Source organism: Tiliqua scincoides, chromosome 7 (genome assembly GCF_035046505.1).
Source record: "Tiliqua scincoides isolate rTilSci1 chromosome 7, rTilSci1.hap2, whole genome shotgun sequence".
Lineage (NCBI taxonomy): Eukaryota > Metazoa > Chordata > Lepidosauria > Squamata > Scincidae > Tiliqua > Tiliqua scincoides.
The window spans coordinates 25,795,999-25,816,167 of NC_089827.1; the positions used below are offsets into that span (position 1 = coordinate 25,795,999).

The 20,169-nt window shown below is 42.5% G+C and overlaps 1 protein-coding gene across 1 annotated transcript in view; it reads right to left on the reverse strand.

Annotated features, from left to right (window-relative positions):
• RELN (reelin) overlaps positions 1-20,169 on the reverse strand; it is a 366,138-nt gene that overhangs the window by 259,545 nt on the left and 86,424 nt on the right. The window contains exon 3 of the mRNA XM_066633734.1: positions 11,616-11,751. Coding sequence (XP_066489831.1) covers positions 11,616-11,751 — 136 coding nt within the window. The remainder of the gene's footprint in view (positions 1-11,615; positions 11,752-20,169) is intronic.

The window sequence follows — 20,169 nt, forward strand, 5'->3', positions numbered from 1 at the left end:
TCTCTATGTTGGGCTGAAAAGCCCAACACAGAGGTTCTCAAGTCTGCAAAATAATGAGACCTGGAACTTTTCCTGGAGGAAGGGGACAAAAGTTCCCTTCCTCCAAGGAGACCTCCAGCAGCTTTCCGGTACCTGCAAGAAAGTTGTTATTTTGACACCGCTGTTCCTCTGGATGCTGGGGAGTAACAGACTGGGCTCTTATTTCCCTCTACCTATATGGAATGTCCAGATCTTGTGAGTTTTGCTGGAGCCATTCAGAAGCAGTCTTAGAATAGAACAAACAATGCTAATTGCAGTGAATTGCTGATCCCAGACCTCCTCTAAAATGCGAAGGGGGGAGGGAGAACATTTGTATAGGAAAGTACAGGCCTTGTAATGTGATAGACATCTTTCGGGCAACACAATAATCTTTTTCAAGGTCTAAATGACAAGTAGTTTCCTCAGTTCCTACTGGCATTTCCTGGACAGGCAGAAGGAGCCACAGGCAAAAGCCAACTGGCAAGGGAAAGGAGGAACAAACACCATAATAATTAGGGACAGTAGAACCCACTGCTGCTACTTGGATTCATAGGTCCTAGACCTAGAACATATGCAGGTAAATGAGTTAAGCATAGAAGACCTGAGACTGGATTCCAAGGACAGAAGACGAAAGTGTAAAAGGCATTTCCCACTCGTGTATCATTAGTTTACATACATGTCAAAACAACCATGTCTGATACAAATCAGCCAGTCATAAATCTAAGGAATTTCAACAAAAGGAAATTCTAAAATTAAAGGACACAAAACACGCTTACAGTGTTTCAAAAGAGACCAGGCCTATTAAAATCAATATTTTGAAGACAAAGATGTGATGGGGGTGGGTGAGAAAGGAGCCTTGTGTTTCAGCTTTGAACAAGGTCGATACATGTTTGGGCACTAGCAGCTCAGTTACATTTATCTGAAACCCATGCCCACAACTGCAAAATTTACTTCCAGATGAGTGTAGAGAAAACTGCAGCCTAAAATATTCTCTTAAAAGTGAACAGACTATCCAGTACTGCATCACTTATAAAGAAAAGGGAAAGACAGATGCTCTATGCTCCAGTTACAGTTTGGTAGCCTTCATTTGAATAGTATGTATATTCCATATTGGAGGCTTAGAGTACACTTGCAATGGCTCTGGGATGCTTAAACTCACAGTTCAATTCTATTGGCAGCCCTGCTGGTGGATCGTGAGTTCCACCAGCACTGGCTGCTGAAAAGTAGCTGTAAAGTGTACTCTGGTTATGCACTGAGTAGGATGCTGGCAGAGTGTCTGTGGGACGGCCAGAGCCTTCCTGCAAGCGTCGACGGACCACTGGCCACCCTTTGGTGCAAGTTAGCCAGTGGGGGAGATGGGAGGGGTGCGGAGGGGATGAAACAGGACAGGGAGGCTAGAGGAACAGAGTGGGGAGGCTATAGGTTGGCAATTCCACCAGTGATGGTGCACACCAGATCTGATCCCCTCTGGCAGCAGCCTCCCTACCCCTTCTCTCCTCCGACTTGTGCCAGCAAAATCACTGGTGCAAATCCAAGAAGACCCATTGTGGGGTGGGAGCATTATGGAGGGAAAAGGGTATTTAAACCCCTTTCCCCTCTGAAGCCTCCCACTCTCCCCCCCCCCCACTGCATACAGCACATGCCTTTTCAGCACAGCCGCACAGGTGGGGGGAGAAGGACTATATAGGATTGGACAGTCAATCCTATAGCCAGGGTCAGTGCTATCATTAAGCCAACTAGGCAGCTGCCTAAGGCATAGACTTCAGAAGGATGCGGTACTGACCACTGCGAAGGGCGGTTTTATTCAGGTTAGTTTTTTTAACCCATGTAAAAATGCAGTTGACAATTTTTTTTTAATTTCAGGATAATTAACATAATAGTGCTATGGAATATTATTAATCATAAAGTCATGAGAAAAAAAATTGAGGGAAGTGCAGAATGGTTGCAACCTTCAGTCTCGAAAGACTATGGTATAAGCCTACAGCACCTGGTATGTAGTTCACCTTGCCTAGGGCACCAAACAGCCTTGCACCAGCCCTGTTCAGATAGGGTAGTAGATTTCAAGCTTTCTACCTTCAGAGGACAGTTTTCTCCTGAGGGAGTTAAGGAGTGCCATTGAAGTTACCCTCTGTGTGTTCTAGAGGATTCTTACAGCATCTGGTGGGCCACTGTGAGATACAGAAAGCTGGACTAGATGGGTCTTTGGTCCAGCGGGTTCTTCTCATGTTCTTATTGTAGGGTTTGGGTGACCAGATGTCCTAGTTTTCCTGGGACAGTCCTAATTTGTTTGGAAATGTTCTGAGGTTCCTCTAAATTGCTTCAAATGTTTCAATTTTTAGTACACAAAATTGTTTATTGTATTAGCTAATAGCCATCACAATGAAATAAATATATCAGTCCAGGTATAGATCAAAATACAAACAGTAATAAAATAAATCAAAATCAAGCACTAAGGGACCTACACCCATCATATTAAGGAGTCTCCTTGACAGTCTACCGCTATTTCCCCCAGGTAGTTGGCACAAATCGTTCAAACAATGCTACGCTATAAGTGACCGATGGGTCACAGTCAGAAAGTAACCAGCACAATTTCATTTGTGGATTCTCCCCTTGTAGGGTAGCCAAAATAGGCTCCAGAAATCTTTCCCTAGGGTTTTGATAAAGCTGGCAGTAAAGCAGATAATGTGCAATATCCTGGATCTGTCCTGCTCCACAAATACAAAATCTCAGATGCCTGGGAATGGACAAATATCTGCCATCTAGAACTGCCGTTGGCATGGTTTGAAAACGCAGTTCAGTGAACGCCCTTCTCAAAGAGGCAAAGGTAAGTGAGAATAAATATTGTGCTCTCGAGTGACTTAATTTCAGAAAATGGTACAGCTGAGAAAAATTTGAAGATCTTACTAAATCCAAATCCTGATCATTATCCAGTTTAAAAATACATTCCCTCAGCATTGGTTTTATTTCAGAAAAGACAAATATATCAGTAGAAAGAGCTTTGGATTTTAAGAGCATTTGCACTAAAAAAGCCCAACCTCCTCTTTTCCACTGGTCTGCCATACAGAGTTTAGGAAGACGATTTTCCGGCATGACCAACGCTCTCTTATAGTAAGAAATTATGGCTAAGGCCGCCCTGGCCTTTATAGATACCATGCCTGTCTCCGTTCTGAGAAATGCTGCCGGAGTGCCTGGGGGAACAGCCAAAATGTGCCTCAAAAATTTATTCTGAGCAACTTCGGGAATGTGTACGTTGTTCTGCTTTATACCCCAGATCTCAATACCATATAGCATTTGGGTGATTACTCTCCCTGAAAAAACCTTTAAAGCTGGAATTACCAAGTTGCCTCCTCTAGAGACTTTTAGTACACTGAAATCACACCTGTGTGGTGATGAGAAGGCTGTCAGCAACACCATCATCAGTGCTGCCACCAGCATATCACAAGAGAGGATTGCACATTCACTCAGATACAGGCAGATTGCCGCTCAAAGTGTCATTATTTCCTTGCAGTTGCAGATTCCATCCTAGATAGCAGGTAAGGTTGTCAGCTTCTTTTTGAGAGAATCAGCATGGGTGGGAGGAGGTAAGTGAAGCGTGGCTGGTGGGGAAGCAGAGACCAGCATGGGATATCGACTCTCGGCTCATGTACTCTTGTTGCCACCTCCCATGAGCAAGCCGCAGGGAGGGTTTATACATATTTGATTTCACCCGTGTTCCTTGTGCATCACCAGTGTTTCTTTGGCATAATTTTTTGTAAGCTAGCTACCCCCCTCCCTCATAAAAAGCCTAACAGTCTATGAGGAGCTTATAGAGAACCTTCCCATTTTTGAGCAAAGTGGGGAAGAGCCAAAGTGATGTGTATTGCAAGCACTGCAGACCAGCATTTTCAGTTAGTCACAATGGAAAGGCAGTTAGGCAAAACTCAGTGCCCTCACTTGTTGAAGGCATCACCTCATGGCACTCTGTATCCTGGATTTTGGTTTAGAACATCTTATCATCCTGTATCCAAATTACAGAGAGCACTAACGAAACCTCTGAGAAGGTTTGCAAACCACTAGGCAAAACCTCTGCATTAAGATTAAAGTTTTGTTCTTTAATCACACTGCCAGTCAGAGGTGCACTTGCCCCATGCAAACTGAGAGAGTATACACACCCAAAAGTATGTGTGCCACTGTTGTGGATTTCAGGGAAGATCAGTAGAGGTGGGCAAGCTGCTTTTAGAGAACCTTGCCCTACATTATTGATCTTCTTCTCCCAGTGAGGCCTCGGTATCCACAAGGAATCCGTTCTCTGACCTGCTGCGGATACCAAAAACTACAGATTATCCATGGTTTCAGCCCCTTTAAACGCTCCGAAGGCAACTGTATCTATGCTCTGGTCACCTCCAGAGGGCTTCCTGAAGCCCACAGAGGCTGTGTGCAGAGGCTGTGTGCAATCAGAAGCGACATTTTTATGCCTTATAAGGCATTGAGGCCCAGAGAAGCCCTCCAGGACTCCACCTGTATTTTGTTTCAAAACAAATGGAAGAAAACCCTATTAACCTACCATCTATAAGTGAACTTAATATTTATGAGATTTCACAGACAACTCATAGAAAAAACTTGCCTGATTTTCTGTTCTAATCCAGGCTGTAATAATAGCATACTCTTTTTTTCTTCTTGCATTTGCTTCTGTTATTGTAGAAAAAGAAATGATCTTATATCTAAAATGATCATTATAAAAATGATCACCATGATCTTATATCTCATTTTACACTCCAACCCAGAGAAGAACATCTCAGTGAAATGAAATTCAATTTAATAATTCATCCAAGCATTATAAGCTGGACAAATTTTTACCTAAACTCTGGGTAATTATGAACTTTGGCAACTACACTTCTTAAATCTTTCCACATTTGAAGTGCTGTCCATTACAGGTGGAAAATGCACATAATACCGTGACATATCACAGAGAAAATTCCTTCATTAAATTCCCAGTGCAGGCTTGTTTAGTGCTGCTTTAAAGATCAAAATGGAATTGTCTTCAGTGACTAATTAAAAATTATAAATGTTTCAAACATGTAGGACTAATTTTCCCATAAATTATGTATTAGCCCTGGTCCAACTGCTACTGGAAATGAACATTTTCCCTACAATGATCACATTTTCTGTAGTAAATTCATCAAGAGTATCAAGTGCAGTTTGCTTTGGTAATTCAAGTTAGTAGAATCGCTTGGGCAAACTAGCAAATGAAGTCATCTACTAAAGTAACAAAGGAATGAAATATATATCTGTGCTTAAGAGTCATTATCATTACCAACGAAAAGCAAGTATGAGCAATAAGGGCCAATCCGTAATAACAACATTGAATTGAAAAGCATTAAGGATAATTCTATGTAGACCTCTCTTATTTATTGTTGAAACTGTTAGCTGCCTCAGCAAAGACTTTTGCAGACATAGCCCCAAATAGTGCTGTCAGTTGTGAATGGCACACAGGCATTTACATGTCTGGCTTTCCCCACTATATGCATGGAAGAAATGATGGGAAAAAGGACTGGCTCCCTGAGCATTTGAACAATGTTCATGAGTCCAGAAAGTTTTAAATCAGAAGAGAAACCAAGTAATGAAGTGGATTTCTTTTTCAGTGATATTATGGACTTGATTAAAAATCTGTCTTTTTGCTGATGCTGAAAAAAACATACCACTTACCAAATTTCTTTATTTGTGATGGCAGCATTTAAAACATGAGAAAAATATATATCTAATATACTGCTGGTATTAGGATGTCATCTGATCCTAAGCTTGGTTATAACTGTAGTTCTGTTTTCTTTTGCCCCAACTGCATAACTGTATTGATTACGGGGATGATTACTGTATATTTATTTTAAATTTGCTTGTTATCTGCTTTAAACCTAAGTTAAAAAAACAAAACACATGTGAACTTACCCAGACTTTAATTTTATGAGAGTTAAATTCATTCTTTGTGTCCAGTGTATAATTGAGAGCGCAATCCTATCTCTAGGAAGCGCGGGCACAGCATCCACTAAACTGGTGCAAGCTGTCGTAAAAGCACTGTAAATCTCTAAATGACGACTCGTGAGGAGACAGCACAGGTGGGACAGCCTGCACCAACCCACAAGCACCTGGCAGAAGTGAGTTTACAGGCAGGGAGAGGCTGATTCTGAGTACGGAGCGGGCGGAACGGGCATATCGGGCCCAGAAAGGGGTGGGATCAGTGGATGCCTCCTCCTCTGTATCCTAACCCTTCTCAGGCCCAGCCAGTGTTACACCATGACACTTGGACTTCTGCCAGCGATAGAGGTGGAGGAGATCAGAGTAGCCCCTTAGCACTGGCTGGGGCATGACTCGGAGTAAGGGGGAAAATATCCCCTTACCCTGAGGAGACCTCCAGCAAACTCCTATCCTAGATACAGTGCAGGCCATGCGGCCTTGTTGTGTCAGTACAGATTAGGATTGGGCTGCCCGGTATATCAGATATATTCGTGGTAACTGCCTATTCAGACTGATCTCCATTATACACTTTTATGGGTTGGTCTTTGATACCAACAGCCAAAGTATATGTTACTCTAAAATAAACGTACAGTTGCCACCAACGGACTAGAGCATGTCTTGCTCCCTCTCCCCTGCAAGGAGCTTACTTATGTTCTAAAGTCATGGCATTCTGTGTTCCCCACCTGTGTTCTGTGTCCTAAAGTCATGGCGGTCTGTGTTCCCCACCACCAACACCCAACTCCACATGATTTAAGTGATCCTGAAAGAGTGCTGGGAAATGTTTGCTGTGATGTTAGGAAATGTAATTTCACTGGATGTTCTGGCTGAGAAGCCTGAAACTACATCCATTATTGTTGCTTTCAGGAGCAGTCACATGTTTAGGATAATATCTAATTTGTTATTTGATTTTTTTTCCCCATTTTCTGTGGTATCTCTCCTTTGGCTGTTATAAAAACCACTAACAGCAGTAGAAAAAATGAAACCTCCCAAAAACAAAGGTCTTTAGCTCTCATGTCTGGTCAATGTAAAAATACTCAGACTTCAAAGATTACCAAAGAATTAAGTATTAATTGAATGGTCAAAACAGCTCAACACAGCCATGACCTGCAAACATTTTTCAAGCTGAAAGACACTTTATTTAATGTTCCTTGGCTCAAGCTGAGGATCAAAACATGTGTTTCAGATAATGAATTATGTTATCACATTTAAAGCAGAGAATAAATGCCACTAATTCACATTCTTTGCATTTTCAATCATTTGTTCCTATGCTTCTAGTAACACCATGCCCTGTGATGGAATCCAGGGTAGGACCATGATGTTTGAAAGCTGTTATCTTTTGGTAGTTCCCAAGGGCAGTTTGGTAGTTTCTGTTCTCTTTTCAAGGAATAAACATCAGCATTACCAAATATCAGCGACTAATTAGCAATCCTATGATCTGTGTCAGTGGGGAGGTCAGAAATGAATTAGCATGAAAAGTGAGTTCATTCCTAAGTCTAAGCTGAACCATACACATCTCAGTATCAGTGTAGGAAGGCTTACTCGTTCAGTCTCATTGATAAACATGTCTCTGCCCTTCACAAATGCTAATCCACTCTAAATCAAACACTGGATTATACACTCACTGCCTTCTCATGTAGCCATTTTATGTTCAAAATACACTTAAGTTGCATTCATTTTTATTTATTTATAATTTATTTCCAAGGAAGCAGACTGCAGTCTTACTTGCCTAATAGCTGCATGGAGCTCAGTTGCTCCATACAGAATCACTTCAGTAACCCAGAGTAAGTGGTCTTTCAGATCCATCTACATTGTCCAATTTGACTCAATCTAACCAGCCTCCATAACATTAGTGTAGTTCAGTTCAATACTAGCTAACAGGAAAGTACACTTTATGTCTTTGTTTATTATAGGCATTTTTTTTTCTGGTACAGAAAAGGGAAATGTTGGGATGTCAGATACAATGGCAGGACTGTCCGGGTACACTTTACCTACCCTCTATGATTACTGTAGGAGGTGTGGTCCTTAATGCTATTTCCTACCTGCCCTTTCTCCACACAAACTCTGGCTTCTAGACCATCAGAGGGAAAAGATGCAAACTGACCATGGCAAACAGCCATTATGAGCAGAAGCTGCTCTCTCTCTCTCTCTCTCTATCTCTCAAACACGCACTCACTCATACACACGCACCAACTGTAGGGTTCTATGTTCCACAAGTAGTAGGAACCTCTAACTACTTCAGAAGATGTATATGAAAGTATTAAACTGTGAGTAAAGTATTTCTTTTGAAATCGTAACCAGCCTCTGCTCTTGTGTATGTCAACTGATAACAACAGCCTAGCTAGGTGATGGATTTTACCATAGGAAATGGGGTCCTTCTGCCGACTGCTCTGCTTCCTAGCAGGAAACACTTCAGCTACAACAGTAAAATAAATTTTGACCAGAATTTTGAGCAGCACCAAGCAGAGGAAAAGAGGCCTCACAACAATCCCCCAACTGCTGCAATTTTGGGTCATATAATTATGGTATCGCCAATCTTTTATTCCATTTATGAATAAAACAAGCTGGAATTGCTTCTGTTTCAGCTGTGCCACAGGAATGATAGGCTCTTTGGAAATCACTTTAAAAACTGGAGCCTGCAGAATGATGATAGTATTGTTTATAGAACATACACAGCCTGTTTATTCTAGCAGTGCTGTAATATACTTGGGAAGACATTTAGCATGTAATGTTATATCATTTAGCATATATAATGAAATAGAACTAAGCGTGCATGTGTCTCTCTAAAGAAAAATATCACTGAAGAGTCAAAATGCATTGATTTGTCAGTCAGCTGTATTGCCCATAAGAATTGCAATCTATGTAGATCTGATGACACTAGTAGGTAAGATTCATCATGATTTTTGGGGTTTGCAATGTGAAGGGAAACATTTGGAGAATGAAGTGTTCTATACGAAAAGAATAATATTGGTAAAAATCCCATTTGTAAAAATGGGGTTTATGCCAACCTGCCAATGTAAACCACCTTGAATCTATGAGAAAGACAGTATATAAATATGTAAATAAATAAATATTTCAGGTGATAAATAAGTAGATGAGGCACAAATAGAGAAACAAAATAAAGACGTAACATACAGAGAGTCAAATCTTGTCACTTTGTGAGCAGAGAGTGGGAATCTCTTTTGCTAGTTTAATGTGGGGTTAAGCATTTGCTAACCAATATTCCAGCACTGACCTAGCCGAAATGCAGGCCCAAGGTAAGGTAACAAACATGCCCTTACATTGAGGAGGCCCCCCTTGACTGACTCCCACTGCTGAATGCAGTGCATGCTACAGTAGCACAGCTATGTCAGTGCTGAAAAGTTGGTTAGGACTGCACCCCTAGTTGAACTGGTTTCAAATCTAAGTTCAGCTGTGACCTCATGAAGTGGCCTCAGACAAGCCACTGTTTCTCTTTACTAGGACAAGTTAAATCACCGGCTTAAGTCTGATTCCATCTAGTCCACAACCATTTTTCAGCAGTTGTGGGAACAGAGCTAGTTAGAAGGCTGAGAAGAAGCGTCCTCTCTTGAATCTTACTTTGGCAGGGTGTGAGGCTAGATAACATGTTGTTCCTCAAGGTCTCATTAATCGGGAATTGGCTGCAGCTGTGATTCTCCAGATAGGAGGTGTCAAAGTGACTGACTGACAATAGCCTCAGGTAATGAGATCATTTTCTAGAACAGCCATTTTCAACCACTGTGCTGTCCACAGGTGTGCCACAGGAATTTGGGCGAAGGTCATTTATTAGTAGGACCAATACCAATGTCAGCCCCCACGGACAGCATGGTGTGCCTTGTCAATTGTCAAAAACCTGATGGTGTGCCTTGGCAAATTTAGTAACTTGTCAGTGTGCCATGAGATGAAAAAGGTTGAAAATCACTGTTTTAGAAGCTTTGGCAGATCCTAATTGCTGGTTGGTTAAGAGCACAGGTATTTAAAAAAACAACAACCCTGTAGTTGGGAGGGGTGAGCCGCTCTTTACCATTCCATCATGGATGTCTGTTCATATCAATTATGGTACAACAGGTAGAAGAGTTACCCTTTGCTTATGCTCAGAAGTTGGAAAGATCCAGGCGAATGTTAGGGATAAGTAAGCTTAGGAACTTAGCTTTATTGTATTAGCATTGTGTGTGTAATGTATTTATTCTCTACCTTTAAAGTAACATGAAGTCTTAATTATTATTCTTTAAATAAATCATTTTATTATTACAGGCTCGTGTCTGCGTGAGTACAAAGGAACTGCTTTCATCTAAATTCGGCCTAGGCCATTGAGGTCACAATCCTAACCCACTTTCCAGCACTGACATAAGGGCAATGCAACTCCAAGGTAAGGGAACAAACATTGCCTTACCTTGAGAGAACCTCCATGACTGCCTCCCAACTGCAGGATGCAGCACATGCCCCACTGGCACAGCTATGCCAGTGCTGGAAAGTTGGTTAGGATTGCGCCCTCAGTCTACTACCATGAAGCAAACCAAAGTCTTGAAGCCAGAGTCCCTGGGGTTTGAGGAGCTCTAAGCTTGCAAGGGCAGGGAAGTTAGCCCATAAGACTTCAGCTTCCCCTTGGCTGGAGGACTGGCTGTTAGAAGGGATGGTGGCACCTACCAGAGGGCAGTATGCCTCAAGGACATGTACACACACTTATTTGGTGTGTTTGGCCAGTCAGGTGAACGTGCGCAAAAACTTATACTCAGTGTTTGCCTGGAAATTGGACCCTGCAACCTCATGGAGTGTTAAGATCTTTGAGATTGTTGGATACATGAAAACAAATTGGAAACATGTATTTCTGACTCACTGGGGGTGTCTGGCCAGTGAACCAGGAATGTAAGATTGGTCAGAGAGACCCTGAACTGTGACAGAGGGTAATAGTGTTGGCCTCTCTTACAGAATTGTTGCAAGTATTACTGAAAATAAACTTTATTTAAAAGTAAAAATGTTTTGTTTTCCTTACCTTTCCCCTGAGACCTGAGAGGATGAGTAGGATTATATGGACGAAGGTGGTTCCTCAAATACCCTGGTCCAGAACCATAAAGGGCTTTAAAAGTCAAAACTAGCACTTTGAATTCAGCCTGGAAACGAACCGGTAGCCAGTGTAGTCTCTGAAGCAGCGATCCAACTGAGTTGAACCAGCAAGCCCCAGCAACCACATGGGCAGCCACGTTCTGCACTAGTTGCAATTTCCGAACTGTCTTCAGAGGCAGCCCCACGTAGAACACACTGCAGTAATCGAATCTAGATGTCACTAGGGCATGGGTCACTGTGGCCAGATCTGAGTGACACGGGTATGGTCACAGCTGGCAAATCTCTAGCTTTATCTCCCTAACAGGCATTCAAAGCAACTATGCAGAGGATGAACAGTGCAGTCTTGCAGCAGAGAACTAAACGAGGTGACCTTTTGTTTCCTTGTAACTCCGGGATTTCCTACTGAATAGAGGTATTTAGAAAGTTTAGAAGTCCTCAGATAATGCAAGCATGCTGCGATTTATGAAGGTACATGTGCATGTAATCTTCTGAAGCTATGCCTCAGTCAAACAACCTTAGCATTTTCAATAACAGTACCGGATACTTACATAAAATTCACACAGCCTGTTCCTGCCGGTGGGGCAATCCAAACAAAACTAAGATTTGTTGTCGGTAGATGGCTTACATGCGATGCAACCACACTGCACATGAACTGATTTCCAAACTGGTGATCAGACATTATTCCTAGAAAGAATACATAAGTACAGATGAAACATTTGAGCATTTACTGAATATATGAAGCTGCCTTACATTGAGTCAGACCATTGGTTCATCTAGCTCAGTACTATGCTGACTGGCAATGGCTCGCCAGGGTTTCATGAGTTTTTCTTTTCCTGTCCTACCTGGAGATGCCCAGGATTGAACCTGGGATGTTCTGCATGCAATACAGGTGCTCTGTCACAGAACTATGATCCTTCCCCAAACTGCATTCAGAAGCATTAAGATCGTGTCAGAAATGAATTCTTAGAAGGGACCAGATACATGTCAGATATAAATGCAGCATTCTAAGATGTCTAGAGCTGAACATTAGTGTTAGAGGATCTCTACACTGTGACTTGAATTTCAGTCAAATTACTTTAGCACTATGTGTGTAAGTCTGAGTATATATAAAATTTAAAACCCTTGTTTCAGTACAGCATCTAAGTAAATACTTGATCTGCTATTATTTACAGTAAGTATAGATGTTCTAGTTCAAAAAGCAGCCACATTATACTGATTAAATACAGGAAAATGAGGAGGAGAAGAGAATATCCAGATTATGTTACACAGAACATTTCAACTGCATAAGTATTTGCGGCCATCAGTTTTTCACAATAAAAGCAAAATAAAATAGATATGCTTGCAAAGAACTTTTTGTGACATATAAAGTGAAAATCCAGCAATGTCAACTGATTTTTTGACAATCCAGACAATTGGGGGGTCAAAGAAACATGTACAACATAATTTTTTTTCTCTACTTAAATAATCCCAGGTTCAAGGACATACTTTTGAGAAAAAAATACACTATATAAACTGACTGACTGCAGATAAAGTCAGCAGAAATTCCCATAATAAATAAGTTTATTGAATTCCCACTAGCATAGGAATTGCTGCTGTGATACACCAAATTAATTCTCAGATTCAGCATAGCACAGGTATCTTCGCCATTCACATTAGGCTAAGTGACACTATACAGATTCCAGGTAAAGAAGCAGGGAAAGATGCCTGTTCATAGTGTATCAGCATCACTTGATTTCTCAGCATTACATTACTCACAGCTCAATGTGCAAAGCAGTGACATGCAGTCAGGGAGGCAGAGCTTCACCAGACCCAAAACAAAGCCCAAGAACCCAACAAGTAAAAAAAAAAAAAAGTTGCTTTCCTTTCTGCACTGTTCCTCTCCAGCACAACCACTGAGATTAAGCAACACACATTTAAAAAGTCAAATACAATAAAAGGTTTGTTACTTTCCATTTAAGAATGGAGACAATCAAATCAGGATCAATTTCCAAAATTCTGCCACTGAAAAGGCCCTTTCGGAAGGCATGTCAACCAGATATTTCCCAGAAAGACAGAGCAAGCAGTGAGCTCAGGGCTCTGCCAGTTGTATATCGGAAGAGGCTATCCCTGAGGTAAAATGAACTCAGACTGTTCCAGTCCACTTCAGTTGCTGAATGTGGAATCTGAGGCCCTAAATGACTCGCAGCTTGATGTGTGAACTGCCATAATTGCAATGAGGTGGTATGAAAATTCCATTTGTGGTGTTTCAACGGCAGTGATTCATCCACATCAGCATCACCAATTGATGATGGTGCTTTAGCCATGTGGTGAATGGACACACATAATAGAGTGACTCATGGTCAAAGACTGTCATCCCTATCCCTGCCTTACCTGAGCTGACCTTTACGATGGATATACAGAGTGTCATGCATGCTGATGATAGTGATACGTAGTAGAATCCTATTCATGTTTACCTTGTCTCTGAGGGGCCGCTCCTGGGGCTTGATTCACTTTTCAAAAAGACTTGGACTCACGTCAAAATGAGTTGAAAAATGGTTCTGGATGAGTCGTGACAGCCACTGTTATGATTTATGGGTTACTCAAATCAAGGGGGTGGAGAATCAGGACTCAACTCAAGTCTCAGCGCTGTGGCTCCAACACATCCCTCCTAAGCAGGGGCCATCTATTCAGCAGCCTTTCAGAGATGAATCTATAAAGGTGGAGCCTGTTTATTCATGGAGTTTACATCCATGGATCTGGCTCAAAGAGGGTCGCCTGGATCCACATTGAGCCAACTTGGCTCCACCTGTGCCCTCTGAAGGGGACTGGAGCTGTGTTCTGGTCCCCTCCAAAGGGCTTCCTGAAATCTGGCAAGGAAGCATGCATCCGTCCGCTGTCTCTGTGGGCTTCAGAATGGCCCACAGAGGCCACTTCTGGTTTCCTGAGGGAAAGTGATATTTTTATGCCTTTTAAGGCATTCTGAAGCCCAGGGAAGACCGTTTTTTCACCTCTGCAAACCAGTGGCATTTTTTCACCTCTGTGGATCATTCTGAAGCCTACAGAGGCAGTTGGCAGACGCATGCTGCCTCTCAAAGTTTCAGAAAGCCCTCCAGGGGGGACCAGAACGCAGCTCCGATCTCCTTCAGAGGGTTTAAGGGGGCGAAGATCACATATGTCATTATCCATGACATTTGATATTGGGGGTAGCTTCGAGAATGCATCCCCCATGGATACTGAGGCCCCACCTGTATAGTGCACTGTGGACCATGTCATTTCTTAAGCACAGGGCAGGATGACTTCCATCCTCAAATGTCACATAAAGTAACTCAACACATTTCTGTTTGGGTGAAAGAAGACCTGCCTAACTCCTGAGAGAGATTTTTTCAGTAGGACAGAGACTGAAGTTATTGTTAACTGCTCGGTATTGTTCCTTAAAAAAAACAACCCCCCCCCTTTTTTTTAAAGTGCAATAGGAAAGAGGAGAGCTGATTGTTTATTTCACCTTGCATTCTCACTATGGAGTTAAGATACCTGCTTGAGCCTGAATCACTTAAAGGAAACATTTTTATCATCTCCTGAACATGAAAATGGATTTTTTAAAAAAACTTGACATTTTTGCACATAACATATAAGTGGGGAAAACACTTTCTTTCAGGCAGGTTAAACAAAGAAGCGCTAAGGTGAAAATAAACTTTGGAGAATAATTAAAAATCACTGCTAATGACAAGTCAACATGCTGTTAAATATCCTTTTAACTCAGAGAAAATTCAACTTTTTCATCTTACTCAATATCCCCAGTATTCCTATTGTTGTGCTGCTGTCTTGTCAAGAGAAACAGCATTTCCTTTCTCACCAGGATGCCTCCTCAGTAGCTCTTGGCATTGTGTGTGAAAATGTACAAGCGTGTACATGAAGCCAGACTGTGCAGGGGTGGGGGAGACAAACATAGAAAACAAGTAATTATGCTGCCATTCTCAAAAGAATAGTGGTAGGTAATATATATGCCAAAGGCAGAATTTGCTGTTTAAACATAATGTGCTAGTCTTTTACTTACAAATGCTCAGAATATTCACATAGTTTGAGTTACGGCAACTGTGTGTGAAAGACAGATAACAATGCACTTTCTTGCAAAATATATATTCTACCAGGTTTCCTGCAAGTATCTGGCTCATCAGGGAGTATATCCAAGGTCTGTAGCAAGTGAGCATCACTAAATCATAGGCTGCTTAAATGTGAGGAAGAACCTCTCTGAACTCCCTTTCCCTTGAGTTTTAGTGTGTGTGCTCATTGTATTGAAGTAATTTATATGCCACTACCCAGTTATGTCTCTCCCCGCTGTATATTACTTTGTTGTGGAGCTATTAGGGTTACAAGCTATATATCATAACTGACCCAAAAAAAGGAAACAAAAAAACAAAAAACCTTCACCAGGAAATAAAGGATCAGCCATATAACAGTATAACATAACATTCCCTGTTCTCCTGCTCTCTCTATAACAAAAGTATCTATATAACATGGCACCTGCATCAACCTAGTCACATGGTCTAGACCAGTGGTTCTCACACATTTAGTACCAGGACCCACTTTTTAGCATGAGAATCTGTCAGGACCCACCAGAAGTGATGTCATGACCGGAAGTGACATCATTCAAGCAGGAAAATTTTTAACAATCCTAGACTGCAATCCTACCCACACTTACCCAGGAATGACTATCATTGTTAGGGCGCAATCTTAACCAATTTTCCAGCACTGACATAGCTTTGCCAGTGGGGCATGCACTACATCCTGCAGTGAGGAGGCAATCAAAGGGGCCTCCTCAAGTTAAGAGCATGTTTGCTACCTTATCTTGGGGTTGCATTGCAGCTAGCTCAGTGCTGGAAAGTTGGTTAGGATTGTACCTTTAAAAGCACGTACACAGTAACTTGTTAAAAGCACAGGTCTGTAACATTTCCCCAAATGCAGTCACATACCATGGTAGCATCAAGTCTAATATATTAAAAATAAAATATTGAAATGAATGGGGTCCCACTTGAAACTGGCTCGTGACCCAGCTAGTGGGCCCTGACCCACAGTTTGAGAAACACTAGCTAGACCTCATTTCTATCAAACAGGTGCAGATAGAGCCAAAATGCAAATATGTAATCACATGTGACTTCAGAATTAAAGAGAACTCTGTCAATACATAGCACTTTAAACTGTTTTCAGAGAATCATAGAGTTGGAAGGGGCCTACAAGTTCATTGAGTCCAATCCTCAGTCAGTGTGGGCTGCCCATAGCTACATCATCTCAGAAAGTTGTTATCCAGTGTCTGCTTAAAGGCCTCCAACAACTGAAAGGCTACCTCCTACCAAGGCAGCCTGTCCCACTGTCTAACAGTTCATATGTCACCTACATTATCTTAGTAATAGTTACAACGTAGCTGGGCAGGAGGTCTGGTCTAGAGGGTAGAGCCTCCATTTGCCTGAAGATAACATCCACAAGGTCGCCAGTTTGAGGCCACCGGCACCGTGCAACCTTGAAGCAGCTGACAAGCTGAAGCCGAGCTATTCCATCTGCTCTGAGTGTGGGAGCATGGAGGCCAGAATGTGAAACCAGATCAGAATGAAACATCTGAATGTTGTGGTTCTTGAAAGATAGAACCTTCTTTCAATTGTAAAAATCACTACGGGGATTTAAATAAGCCTGCCTATGTAAACCGCCTTGAATAAAGACCAAGAAAGGCGGTATATAAATATCTGTAATATTATTATTATTATTATTATTATTATTATTAATAAGTTACACCAGAAATTATACAAAAGAGTACCTGGTCAGTGAATCATCAAAATATTTACCTATCAAAAGAAAGAAATTTATTTTTCTTCTGAGAATCTAAAGCATTTTTGCATTCTTTCTGTTTTCTTGTGGGTTTTTTCATACTGTACACAGAAGAAAACCCATATTTGCCATCTGCTGCAGCCAATCAAACAAACTCTTTGTTGAGTATAGCTATAGAGTACCTGTCTGCAAAACAGGGAATTTCTTACTATAAGTTCCTGTTCCTGGAAGACACAGAAGGCAGGTGGCAGAGGTTGTTTTGATAGCACCCATATAGTCAAGAAGTACTTGGTTCAGCGCCATGGACTCTCACAGAGGCGCCATGGACCCTACCAGTGTGAGAGGATCTGCTCAACACAGGGTCCCATTCCTCATCCTTACCCACAACTATTCCATCTGACAACATAGAGGCTGAGTGGATTAGGCTCACACCCATCATATACAGTCTTGCCTCAGCATTCACAGAAGCTTCCAGAACCCCTGTGGATGCCAAAACCTGTAGATAATCAAATCCCGGGTCTTGGCACCCAACCCTCCAAACGCACCTGGAGCTATGCTCCGGTCGTGCCTGGAGAGTGTTCTGACGGCCAAAAATGGTCACTTCCAGTGTTCAGCCAAAAAAATCAGAAGTGACGATTTTCGGCCCTCAGAAGGCATTCTGAGGACCAGGTTCAGAGGATTCATATCAGGCTTGGTCAGAGCTCAGCATGAGTTGGGGCACCAGTGTTGAGTCTGATCCACAGATGAAAAATTTGTAGATGATCAGGCATCACTTGTACTATTTTTGTAGGATGGGATGCTAAAAGGACTTGAGCACTAGCTCAGCAGATGGTGGCTCTGAATAGTATCTTAGGTTGCAAGAAGAAGGGCATTCCTTCCCATGCTCACACAAGGAAACTGGTCACGATAAGGAAACCGGATTTCTTGACGTGCTAAATGACTGGGGCTTAGAGCAGCTAGTCACGGAGCCCACCAGAGGACAGGTGACTCTGGATTTAATATTGTGCGGTATGCAGGACCTGGTTAGAGATGTAAACGTTACTGAGCCATTGGGGAACAGTGATCATGCTGCGATCCGTTTTGACATGCACGTTGGGGGAAGAATATCAGGCAAATCTCTAACAAAAACCCTTGACTTCCGATGGGCAGACTTCCCCCAAATGAGGAGGCTGGTTAGAAGGAGGTTGAAAGGGAGGGTAAAAAGAGTCCAATCTCTCCAGAGTCCATGGAGGCTGCTTAAAACAACAGTAATAGAGGCCCAGCAGAGGTGTATACCGCAAAGAAAGAAGGGTTCCACTAAATCCAGGAGGGTGCCCGCATGGCTAACCAGCCAAGTTAGAGAGGCTGTGAAGGGCAAGGAAGCTTCCTTCCATAAATGGAAGTCTTGCCCTAATAAGGAGAATAAAAAGGAACATAAACTGTGGCAAAAGAAATGTAAGAAGGTGATACGGGAGGCCAAGCGAGACTATGAGGAACGCATGGCCAGCAACATTAAGGGGAATAATAAAAGCTTCTTCAAATATGTTAGAAGCAGGAAACCCGCCAGAGAAGCGGTTGGCCCTCTGGATGGTGAGGGAGGGAAAGGGGAGATAAAAGGAGACTTAGAGATGGCAGAGAAATTAAATGAGTTCTTTGCATCTGTCTTCACGGCAGAAGACCTCGGGCAGATACCGCTGCCCGAACCGCCCCTCCTGACCGAGGAGTTAAGTCAGATAGAGGTTAAAAGAGAAGATGTTTCAGACCTTATTGATAAATTAAAGATCAATAAGTCACTGGGCCCTGATGGCATCCACCCAAGAGTTATTAAGGAATTGAAGAATGAAGTTGCAGATCTCTTGACTAAGGTATGCAACTTGTCCCTCAAAACGGCCACGGTGCCAGAAGATTGGAGGATAGCAAATGTCACGCCAATTTTTAAAAAGGGAAAGAGGGGGGACCCGGGAAACTATAGGCCGGTCAGCCTAACATCCATACCGGGTAAGATGGTGGAATGCCTCATCAAAGATAGGATCTCAAAACACATAGACGAACAGGCCTTGCTGAGGAAGAGTCAGCATGGCTTCTGTAAGGGTAAGTCTTTGAAAAGGTCAACAGGCATGTGGATGTGGGAGAACCCATGGACATTATATATCTGGACTTTCAGAAGGCGTTTGACACGGTCCCTCACCAAAGGCTACTGAAAAAACTCCACAGTCAGGGAATTAGAGGACAGGTCCTCTCATGGATTGAGAACTGGTTGGAGGCCAGGAAGCAGAGAGTGGGTGTCAATGGGCAATTTTCACAATGGAGAGAGGTGAAAAGTGGTGTGCCCCAAGGATCTGTCCTGGGACTGGTGCTTTTCAACCTCTTCATAAATGACCTGGAGACAGGGGTGAGCAGTGAAGTGGCTAAGTTTGCAGACGACACCAAACTTTTCCGAGTAGTGAAGACCAGAAGTGATTGTGAGGAGCTCCAGAAGGATCTCTCCAGACTGGCAGAATGGGCAGCAAAATGGCAGATGCGCTTCAATGTCAGTAAGTGTAAAGTCATGCACATTGGGGCAAAAAATCAAAACTTTAGATATAGGCTGATGGGTTCTGAGCTATCTGTGACAGATCAGGAGAGAGATCTTGGGGTGGTGGTGGACAGGTCGATGAAAGTGTCGACCCAATGTGCAGCGGCAGTGAAGAAGGCCAATTCTATGCTTGGGATCATTAGGAAGGGTATTGAGAACAAAACGGCTAGTATTATAATGCCGTTGTACAAATCGATGGTAAGGCCACACCTGGAGTATTGTGTCCAGTTCTGGTCGCCGCATCTCAAAAAAGACATAGTGGAAATGGAAAAGGTGCAAAAGAGAGCGACTAAGATGATTTCGGGGCTGGGGCACCTTCCTTATGAGGAAAGGCTGCAGCGTCTGGGGCTCTTCAGCCTTGAAAAGAGGCGCCTGAGGGGGGACATGATTGAGACATACAAAATTATGCAGGGGATGGACAGAGTGGATAGGGAGATGCTCTTTACACTCTCACATAATACCAGAACCAGGGGACATCCACTAAAATTGAGTGTTGGGAGGGTTAGGACAGACAAAAGAAAATATTTCTTTACTCAGCATGTGGTCGGTCTGTGGAACTCCTTGCCACAGGATGTGGAGCTGGCGTCTAGCCTAGACGCCTTTAAAAGGGGATTGGACAAGTTTCTGGAGGAAAAATCCATTATGGGGTACAAGCCATGATGTGTATGCGCAACCTCCTGATTTTAGAAATGGGTTATGTCAGAATGCCAGATGCAAGGGAGGGCACCAGGATGAGGTCTCTTGTTATCTGG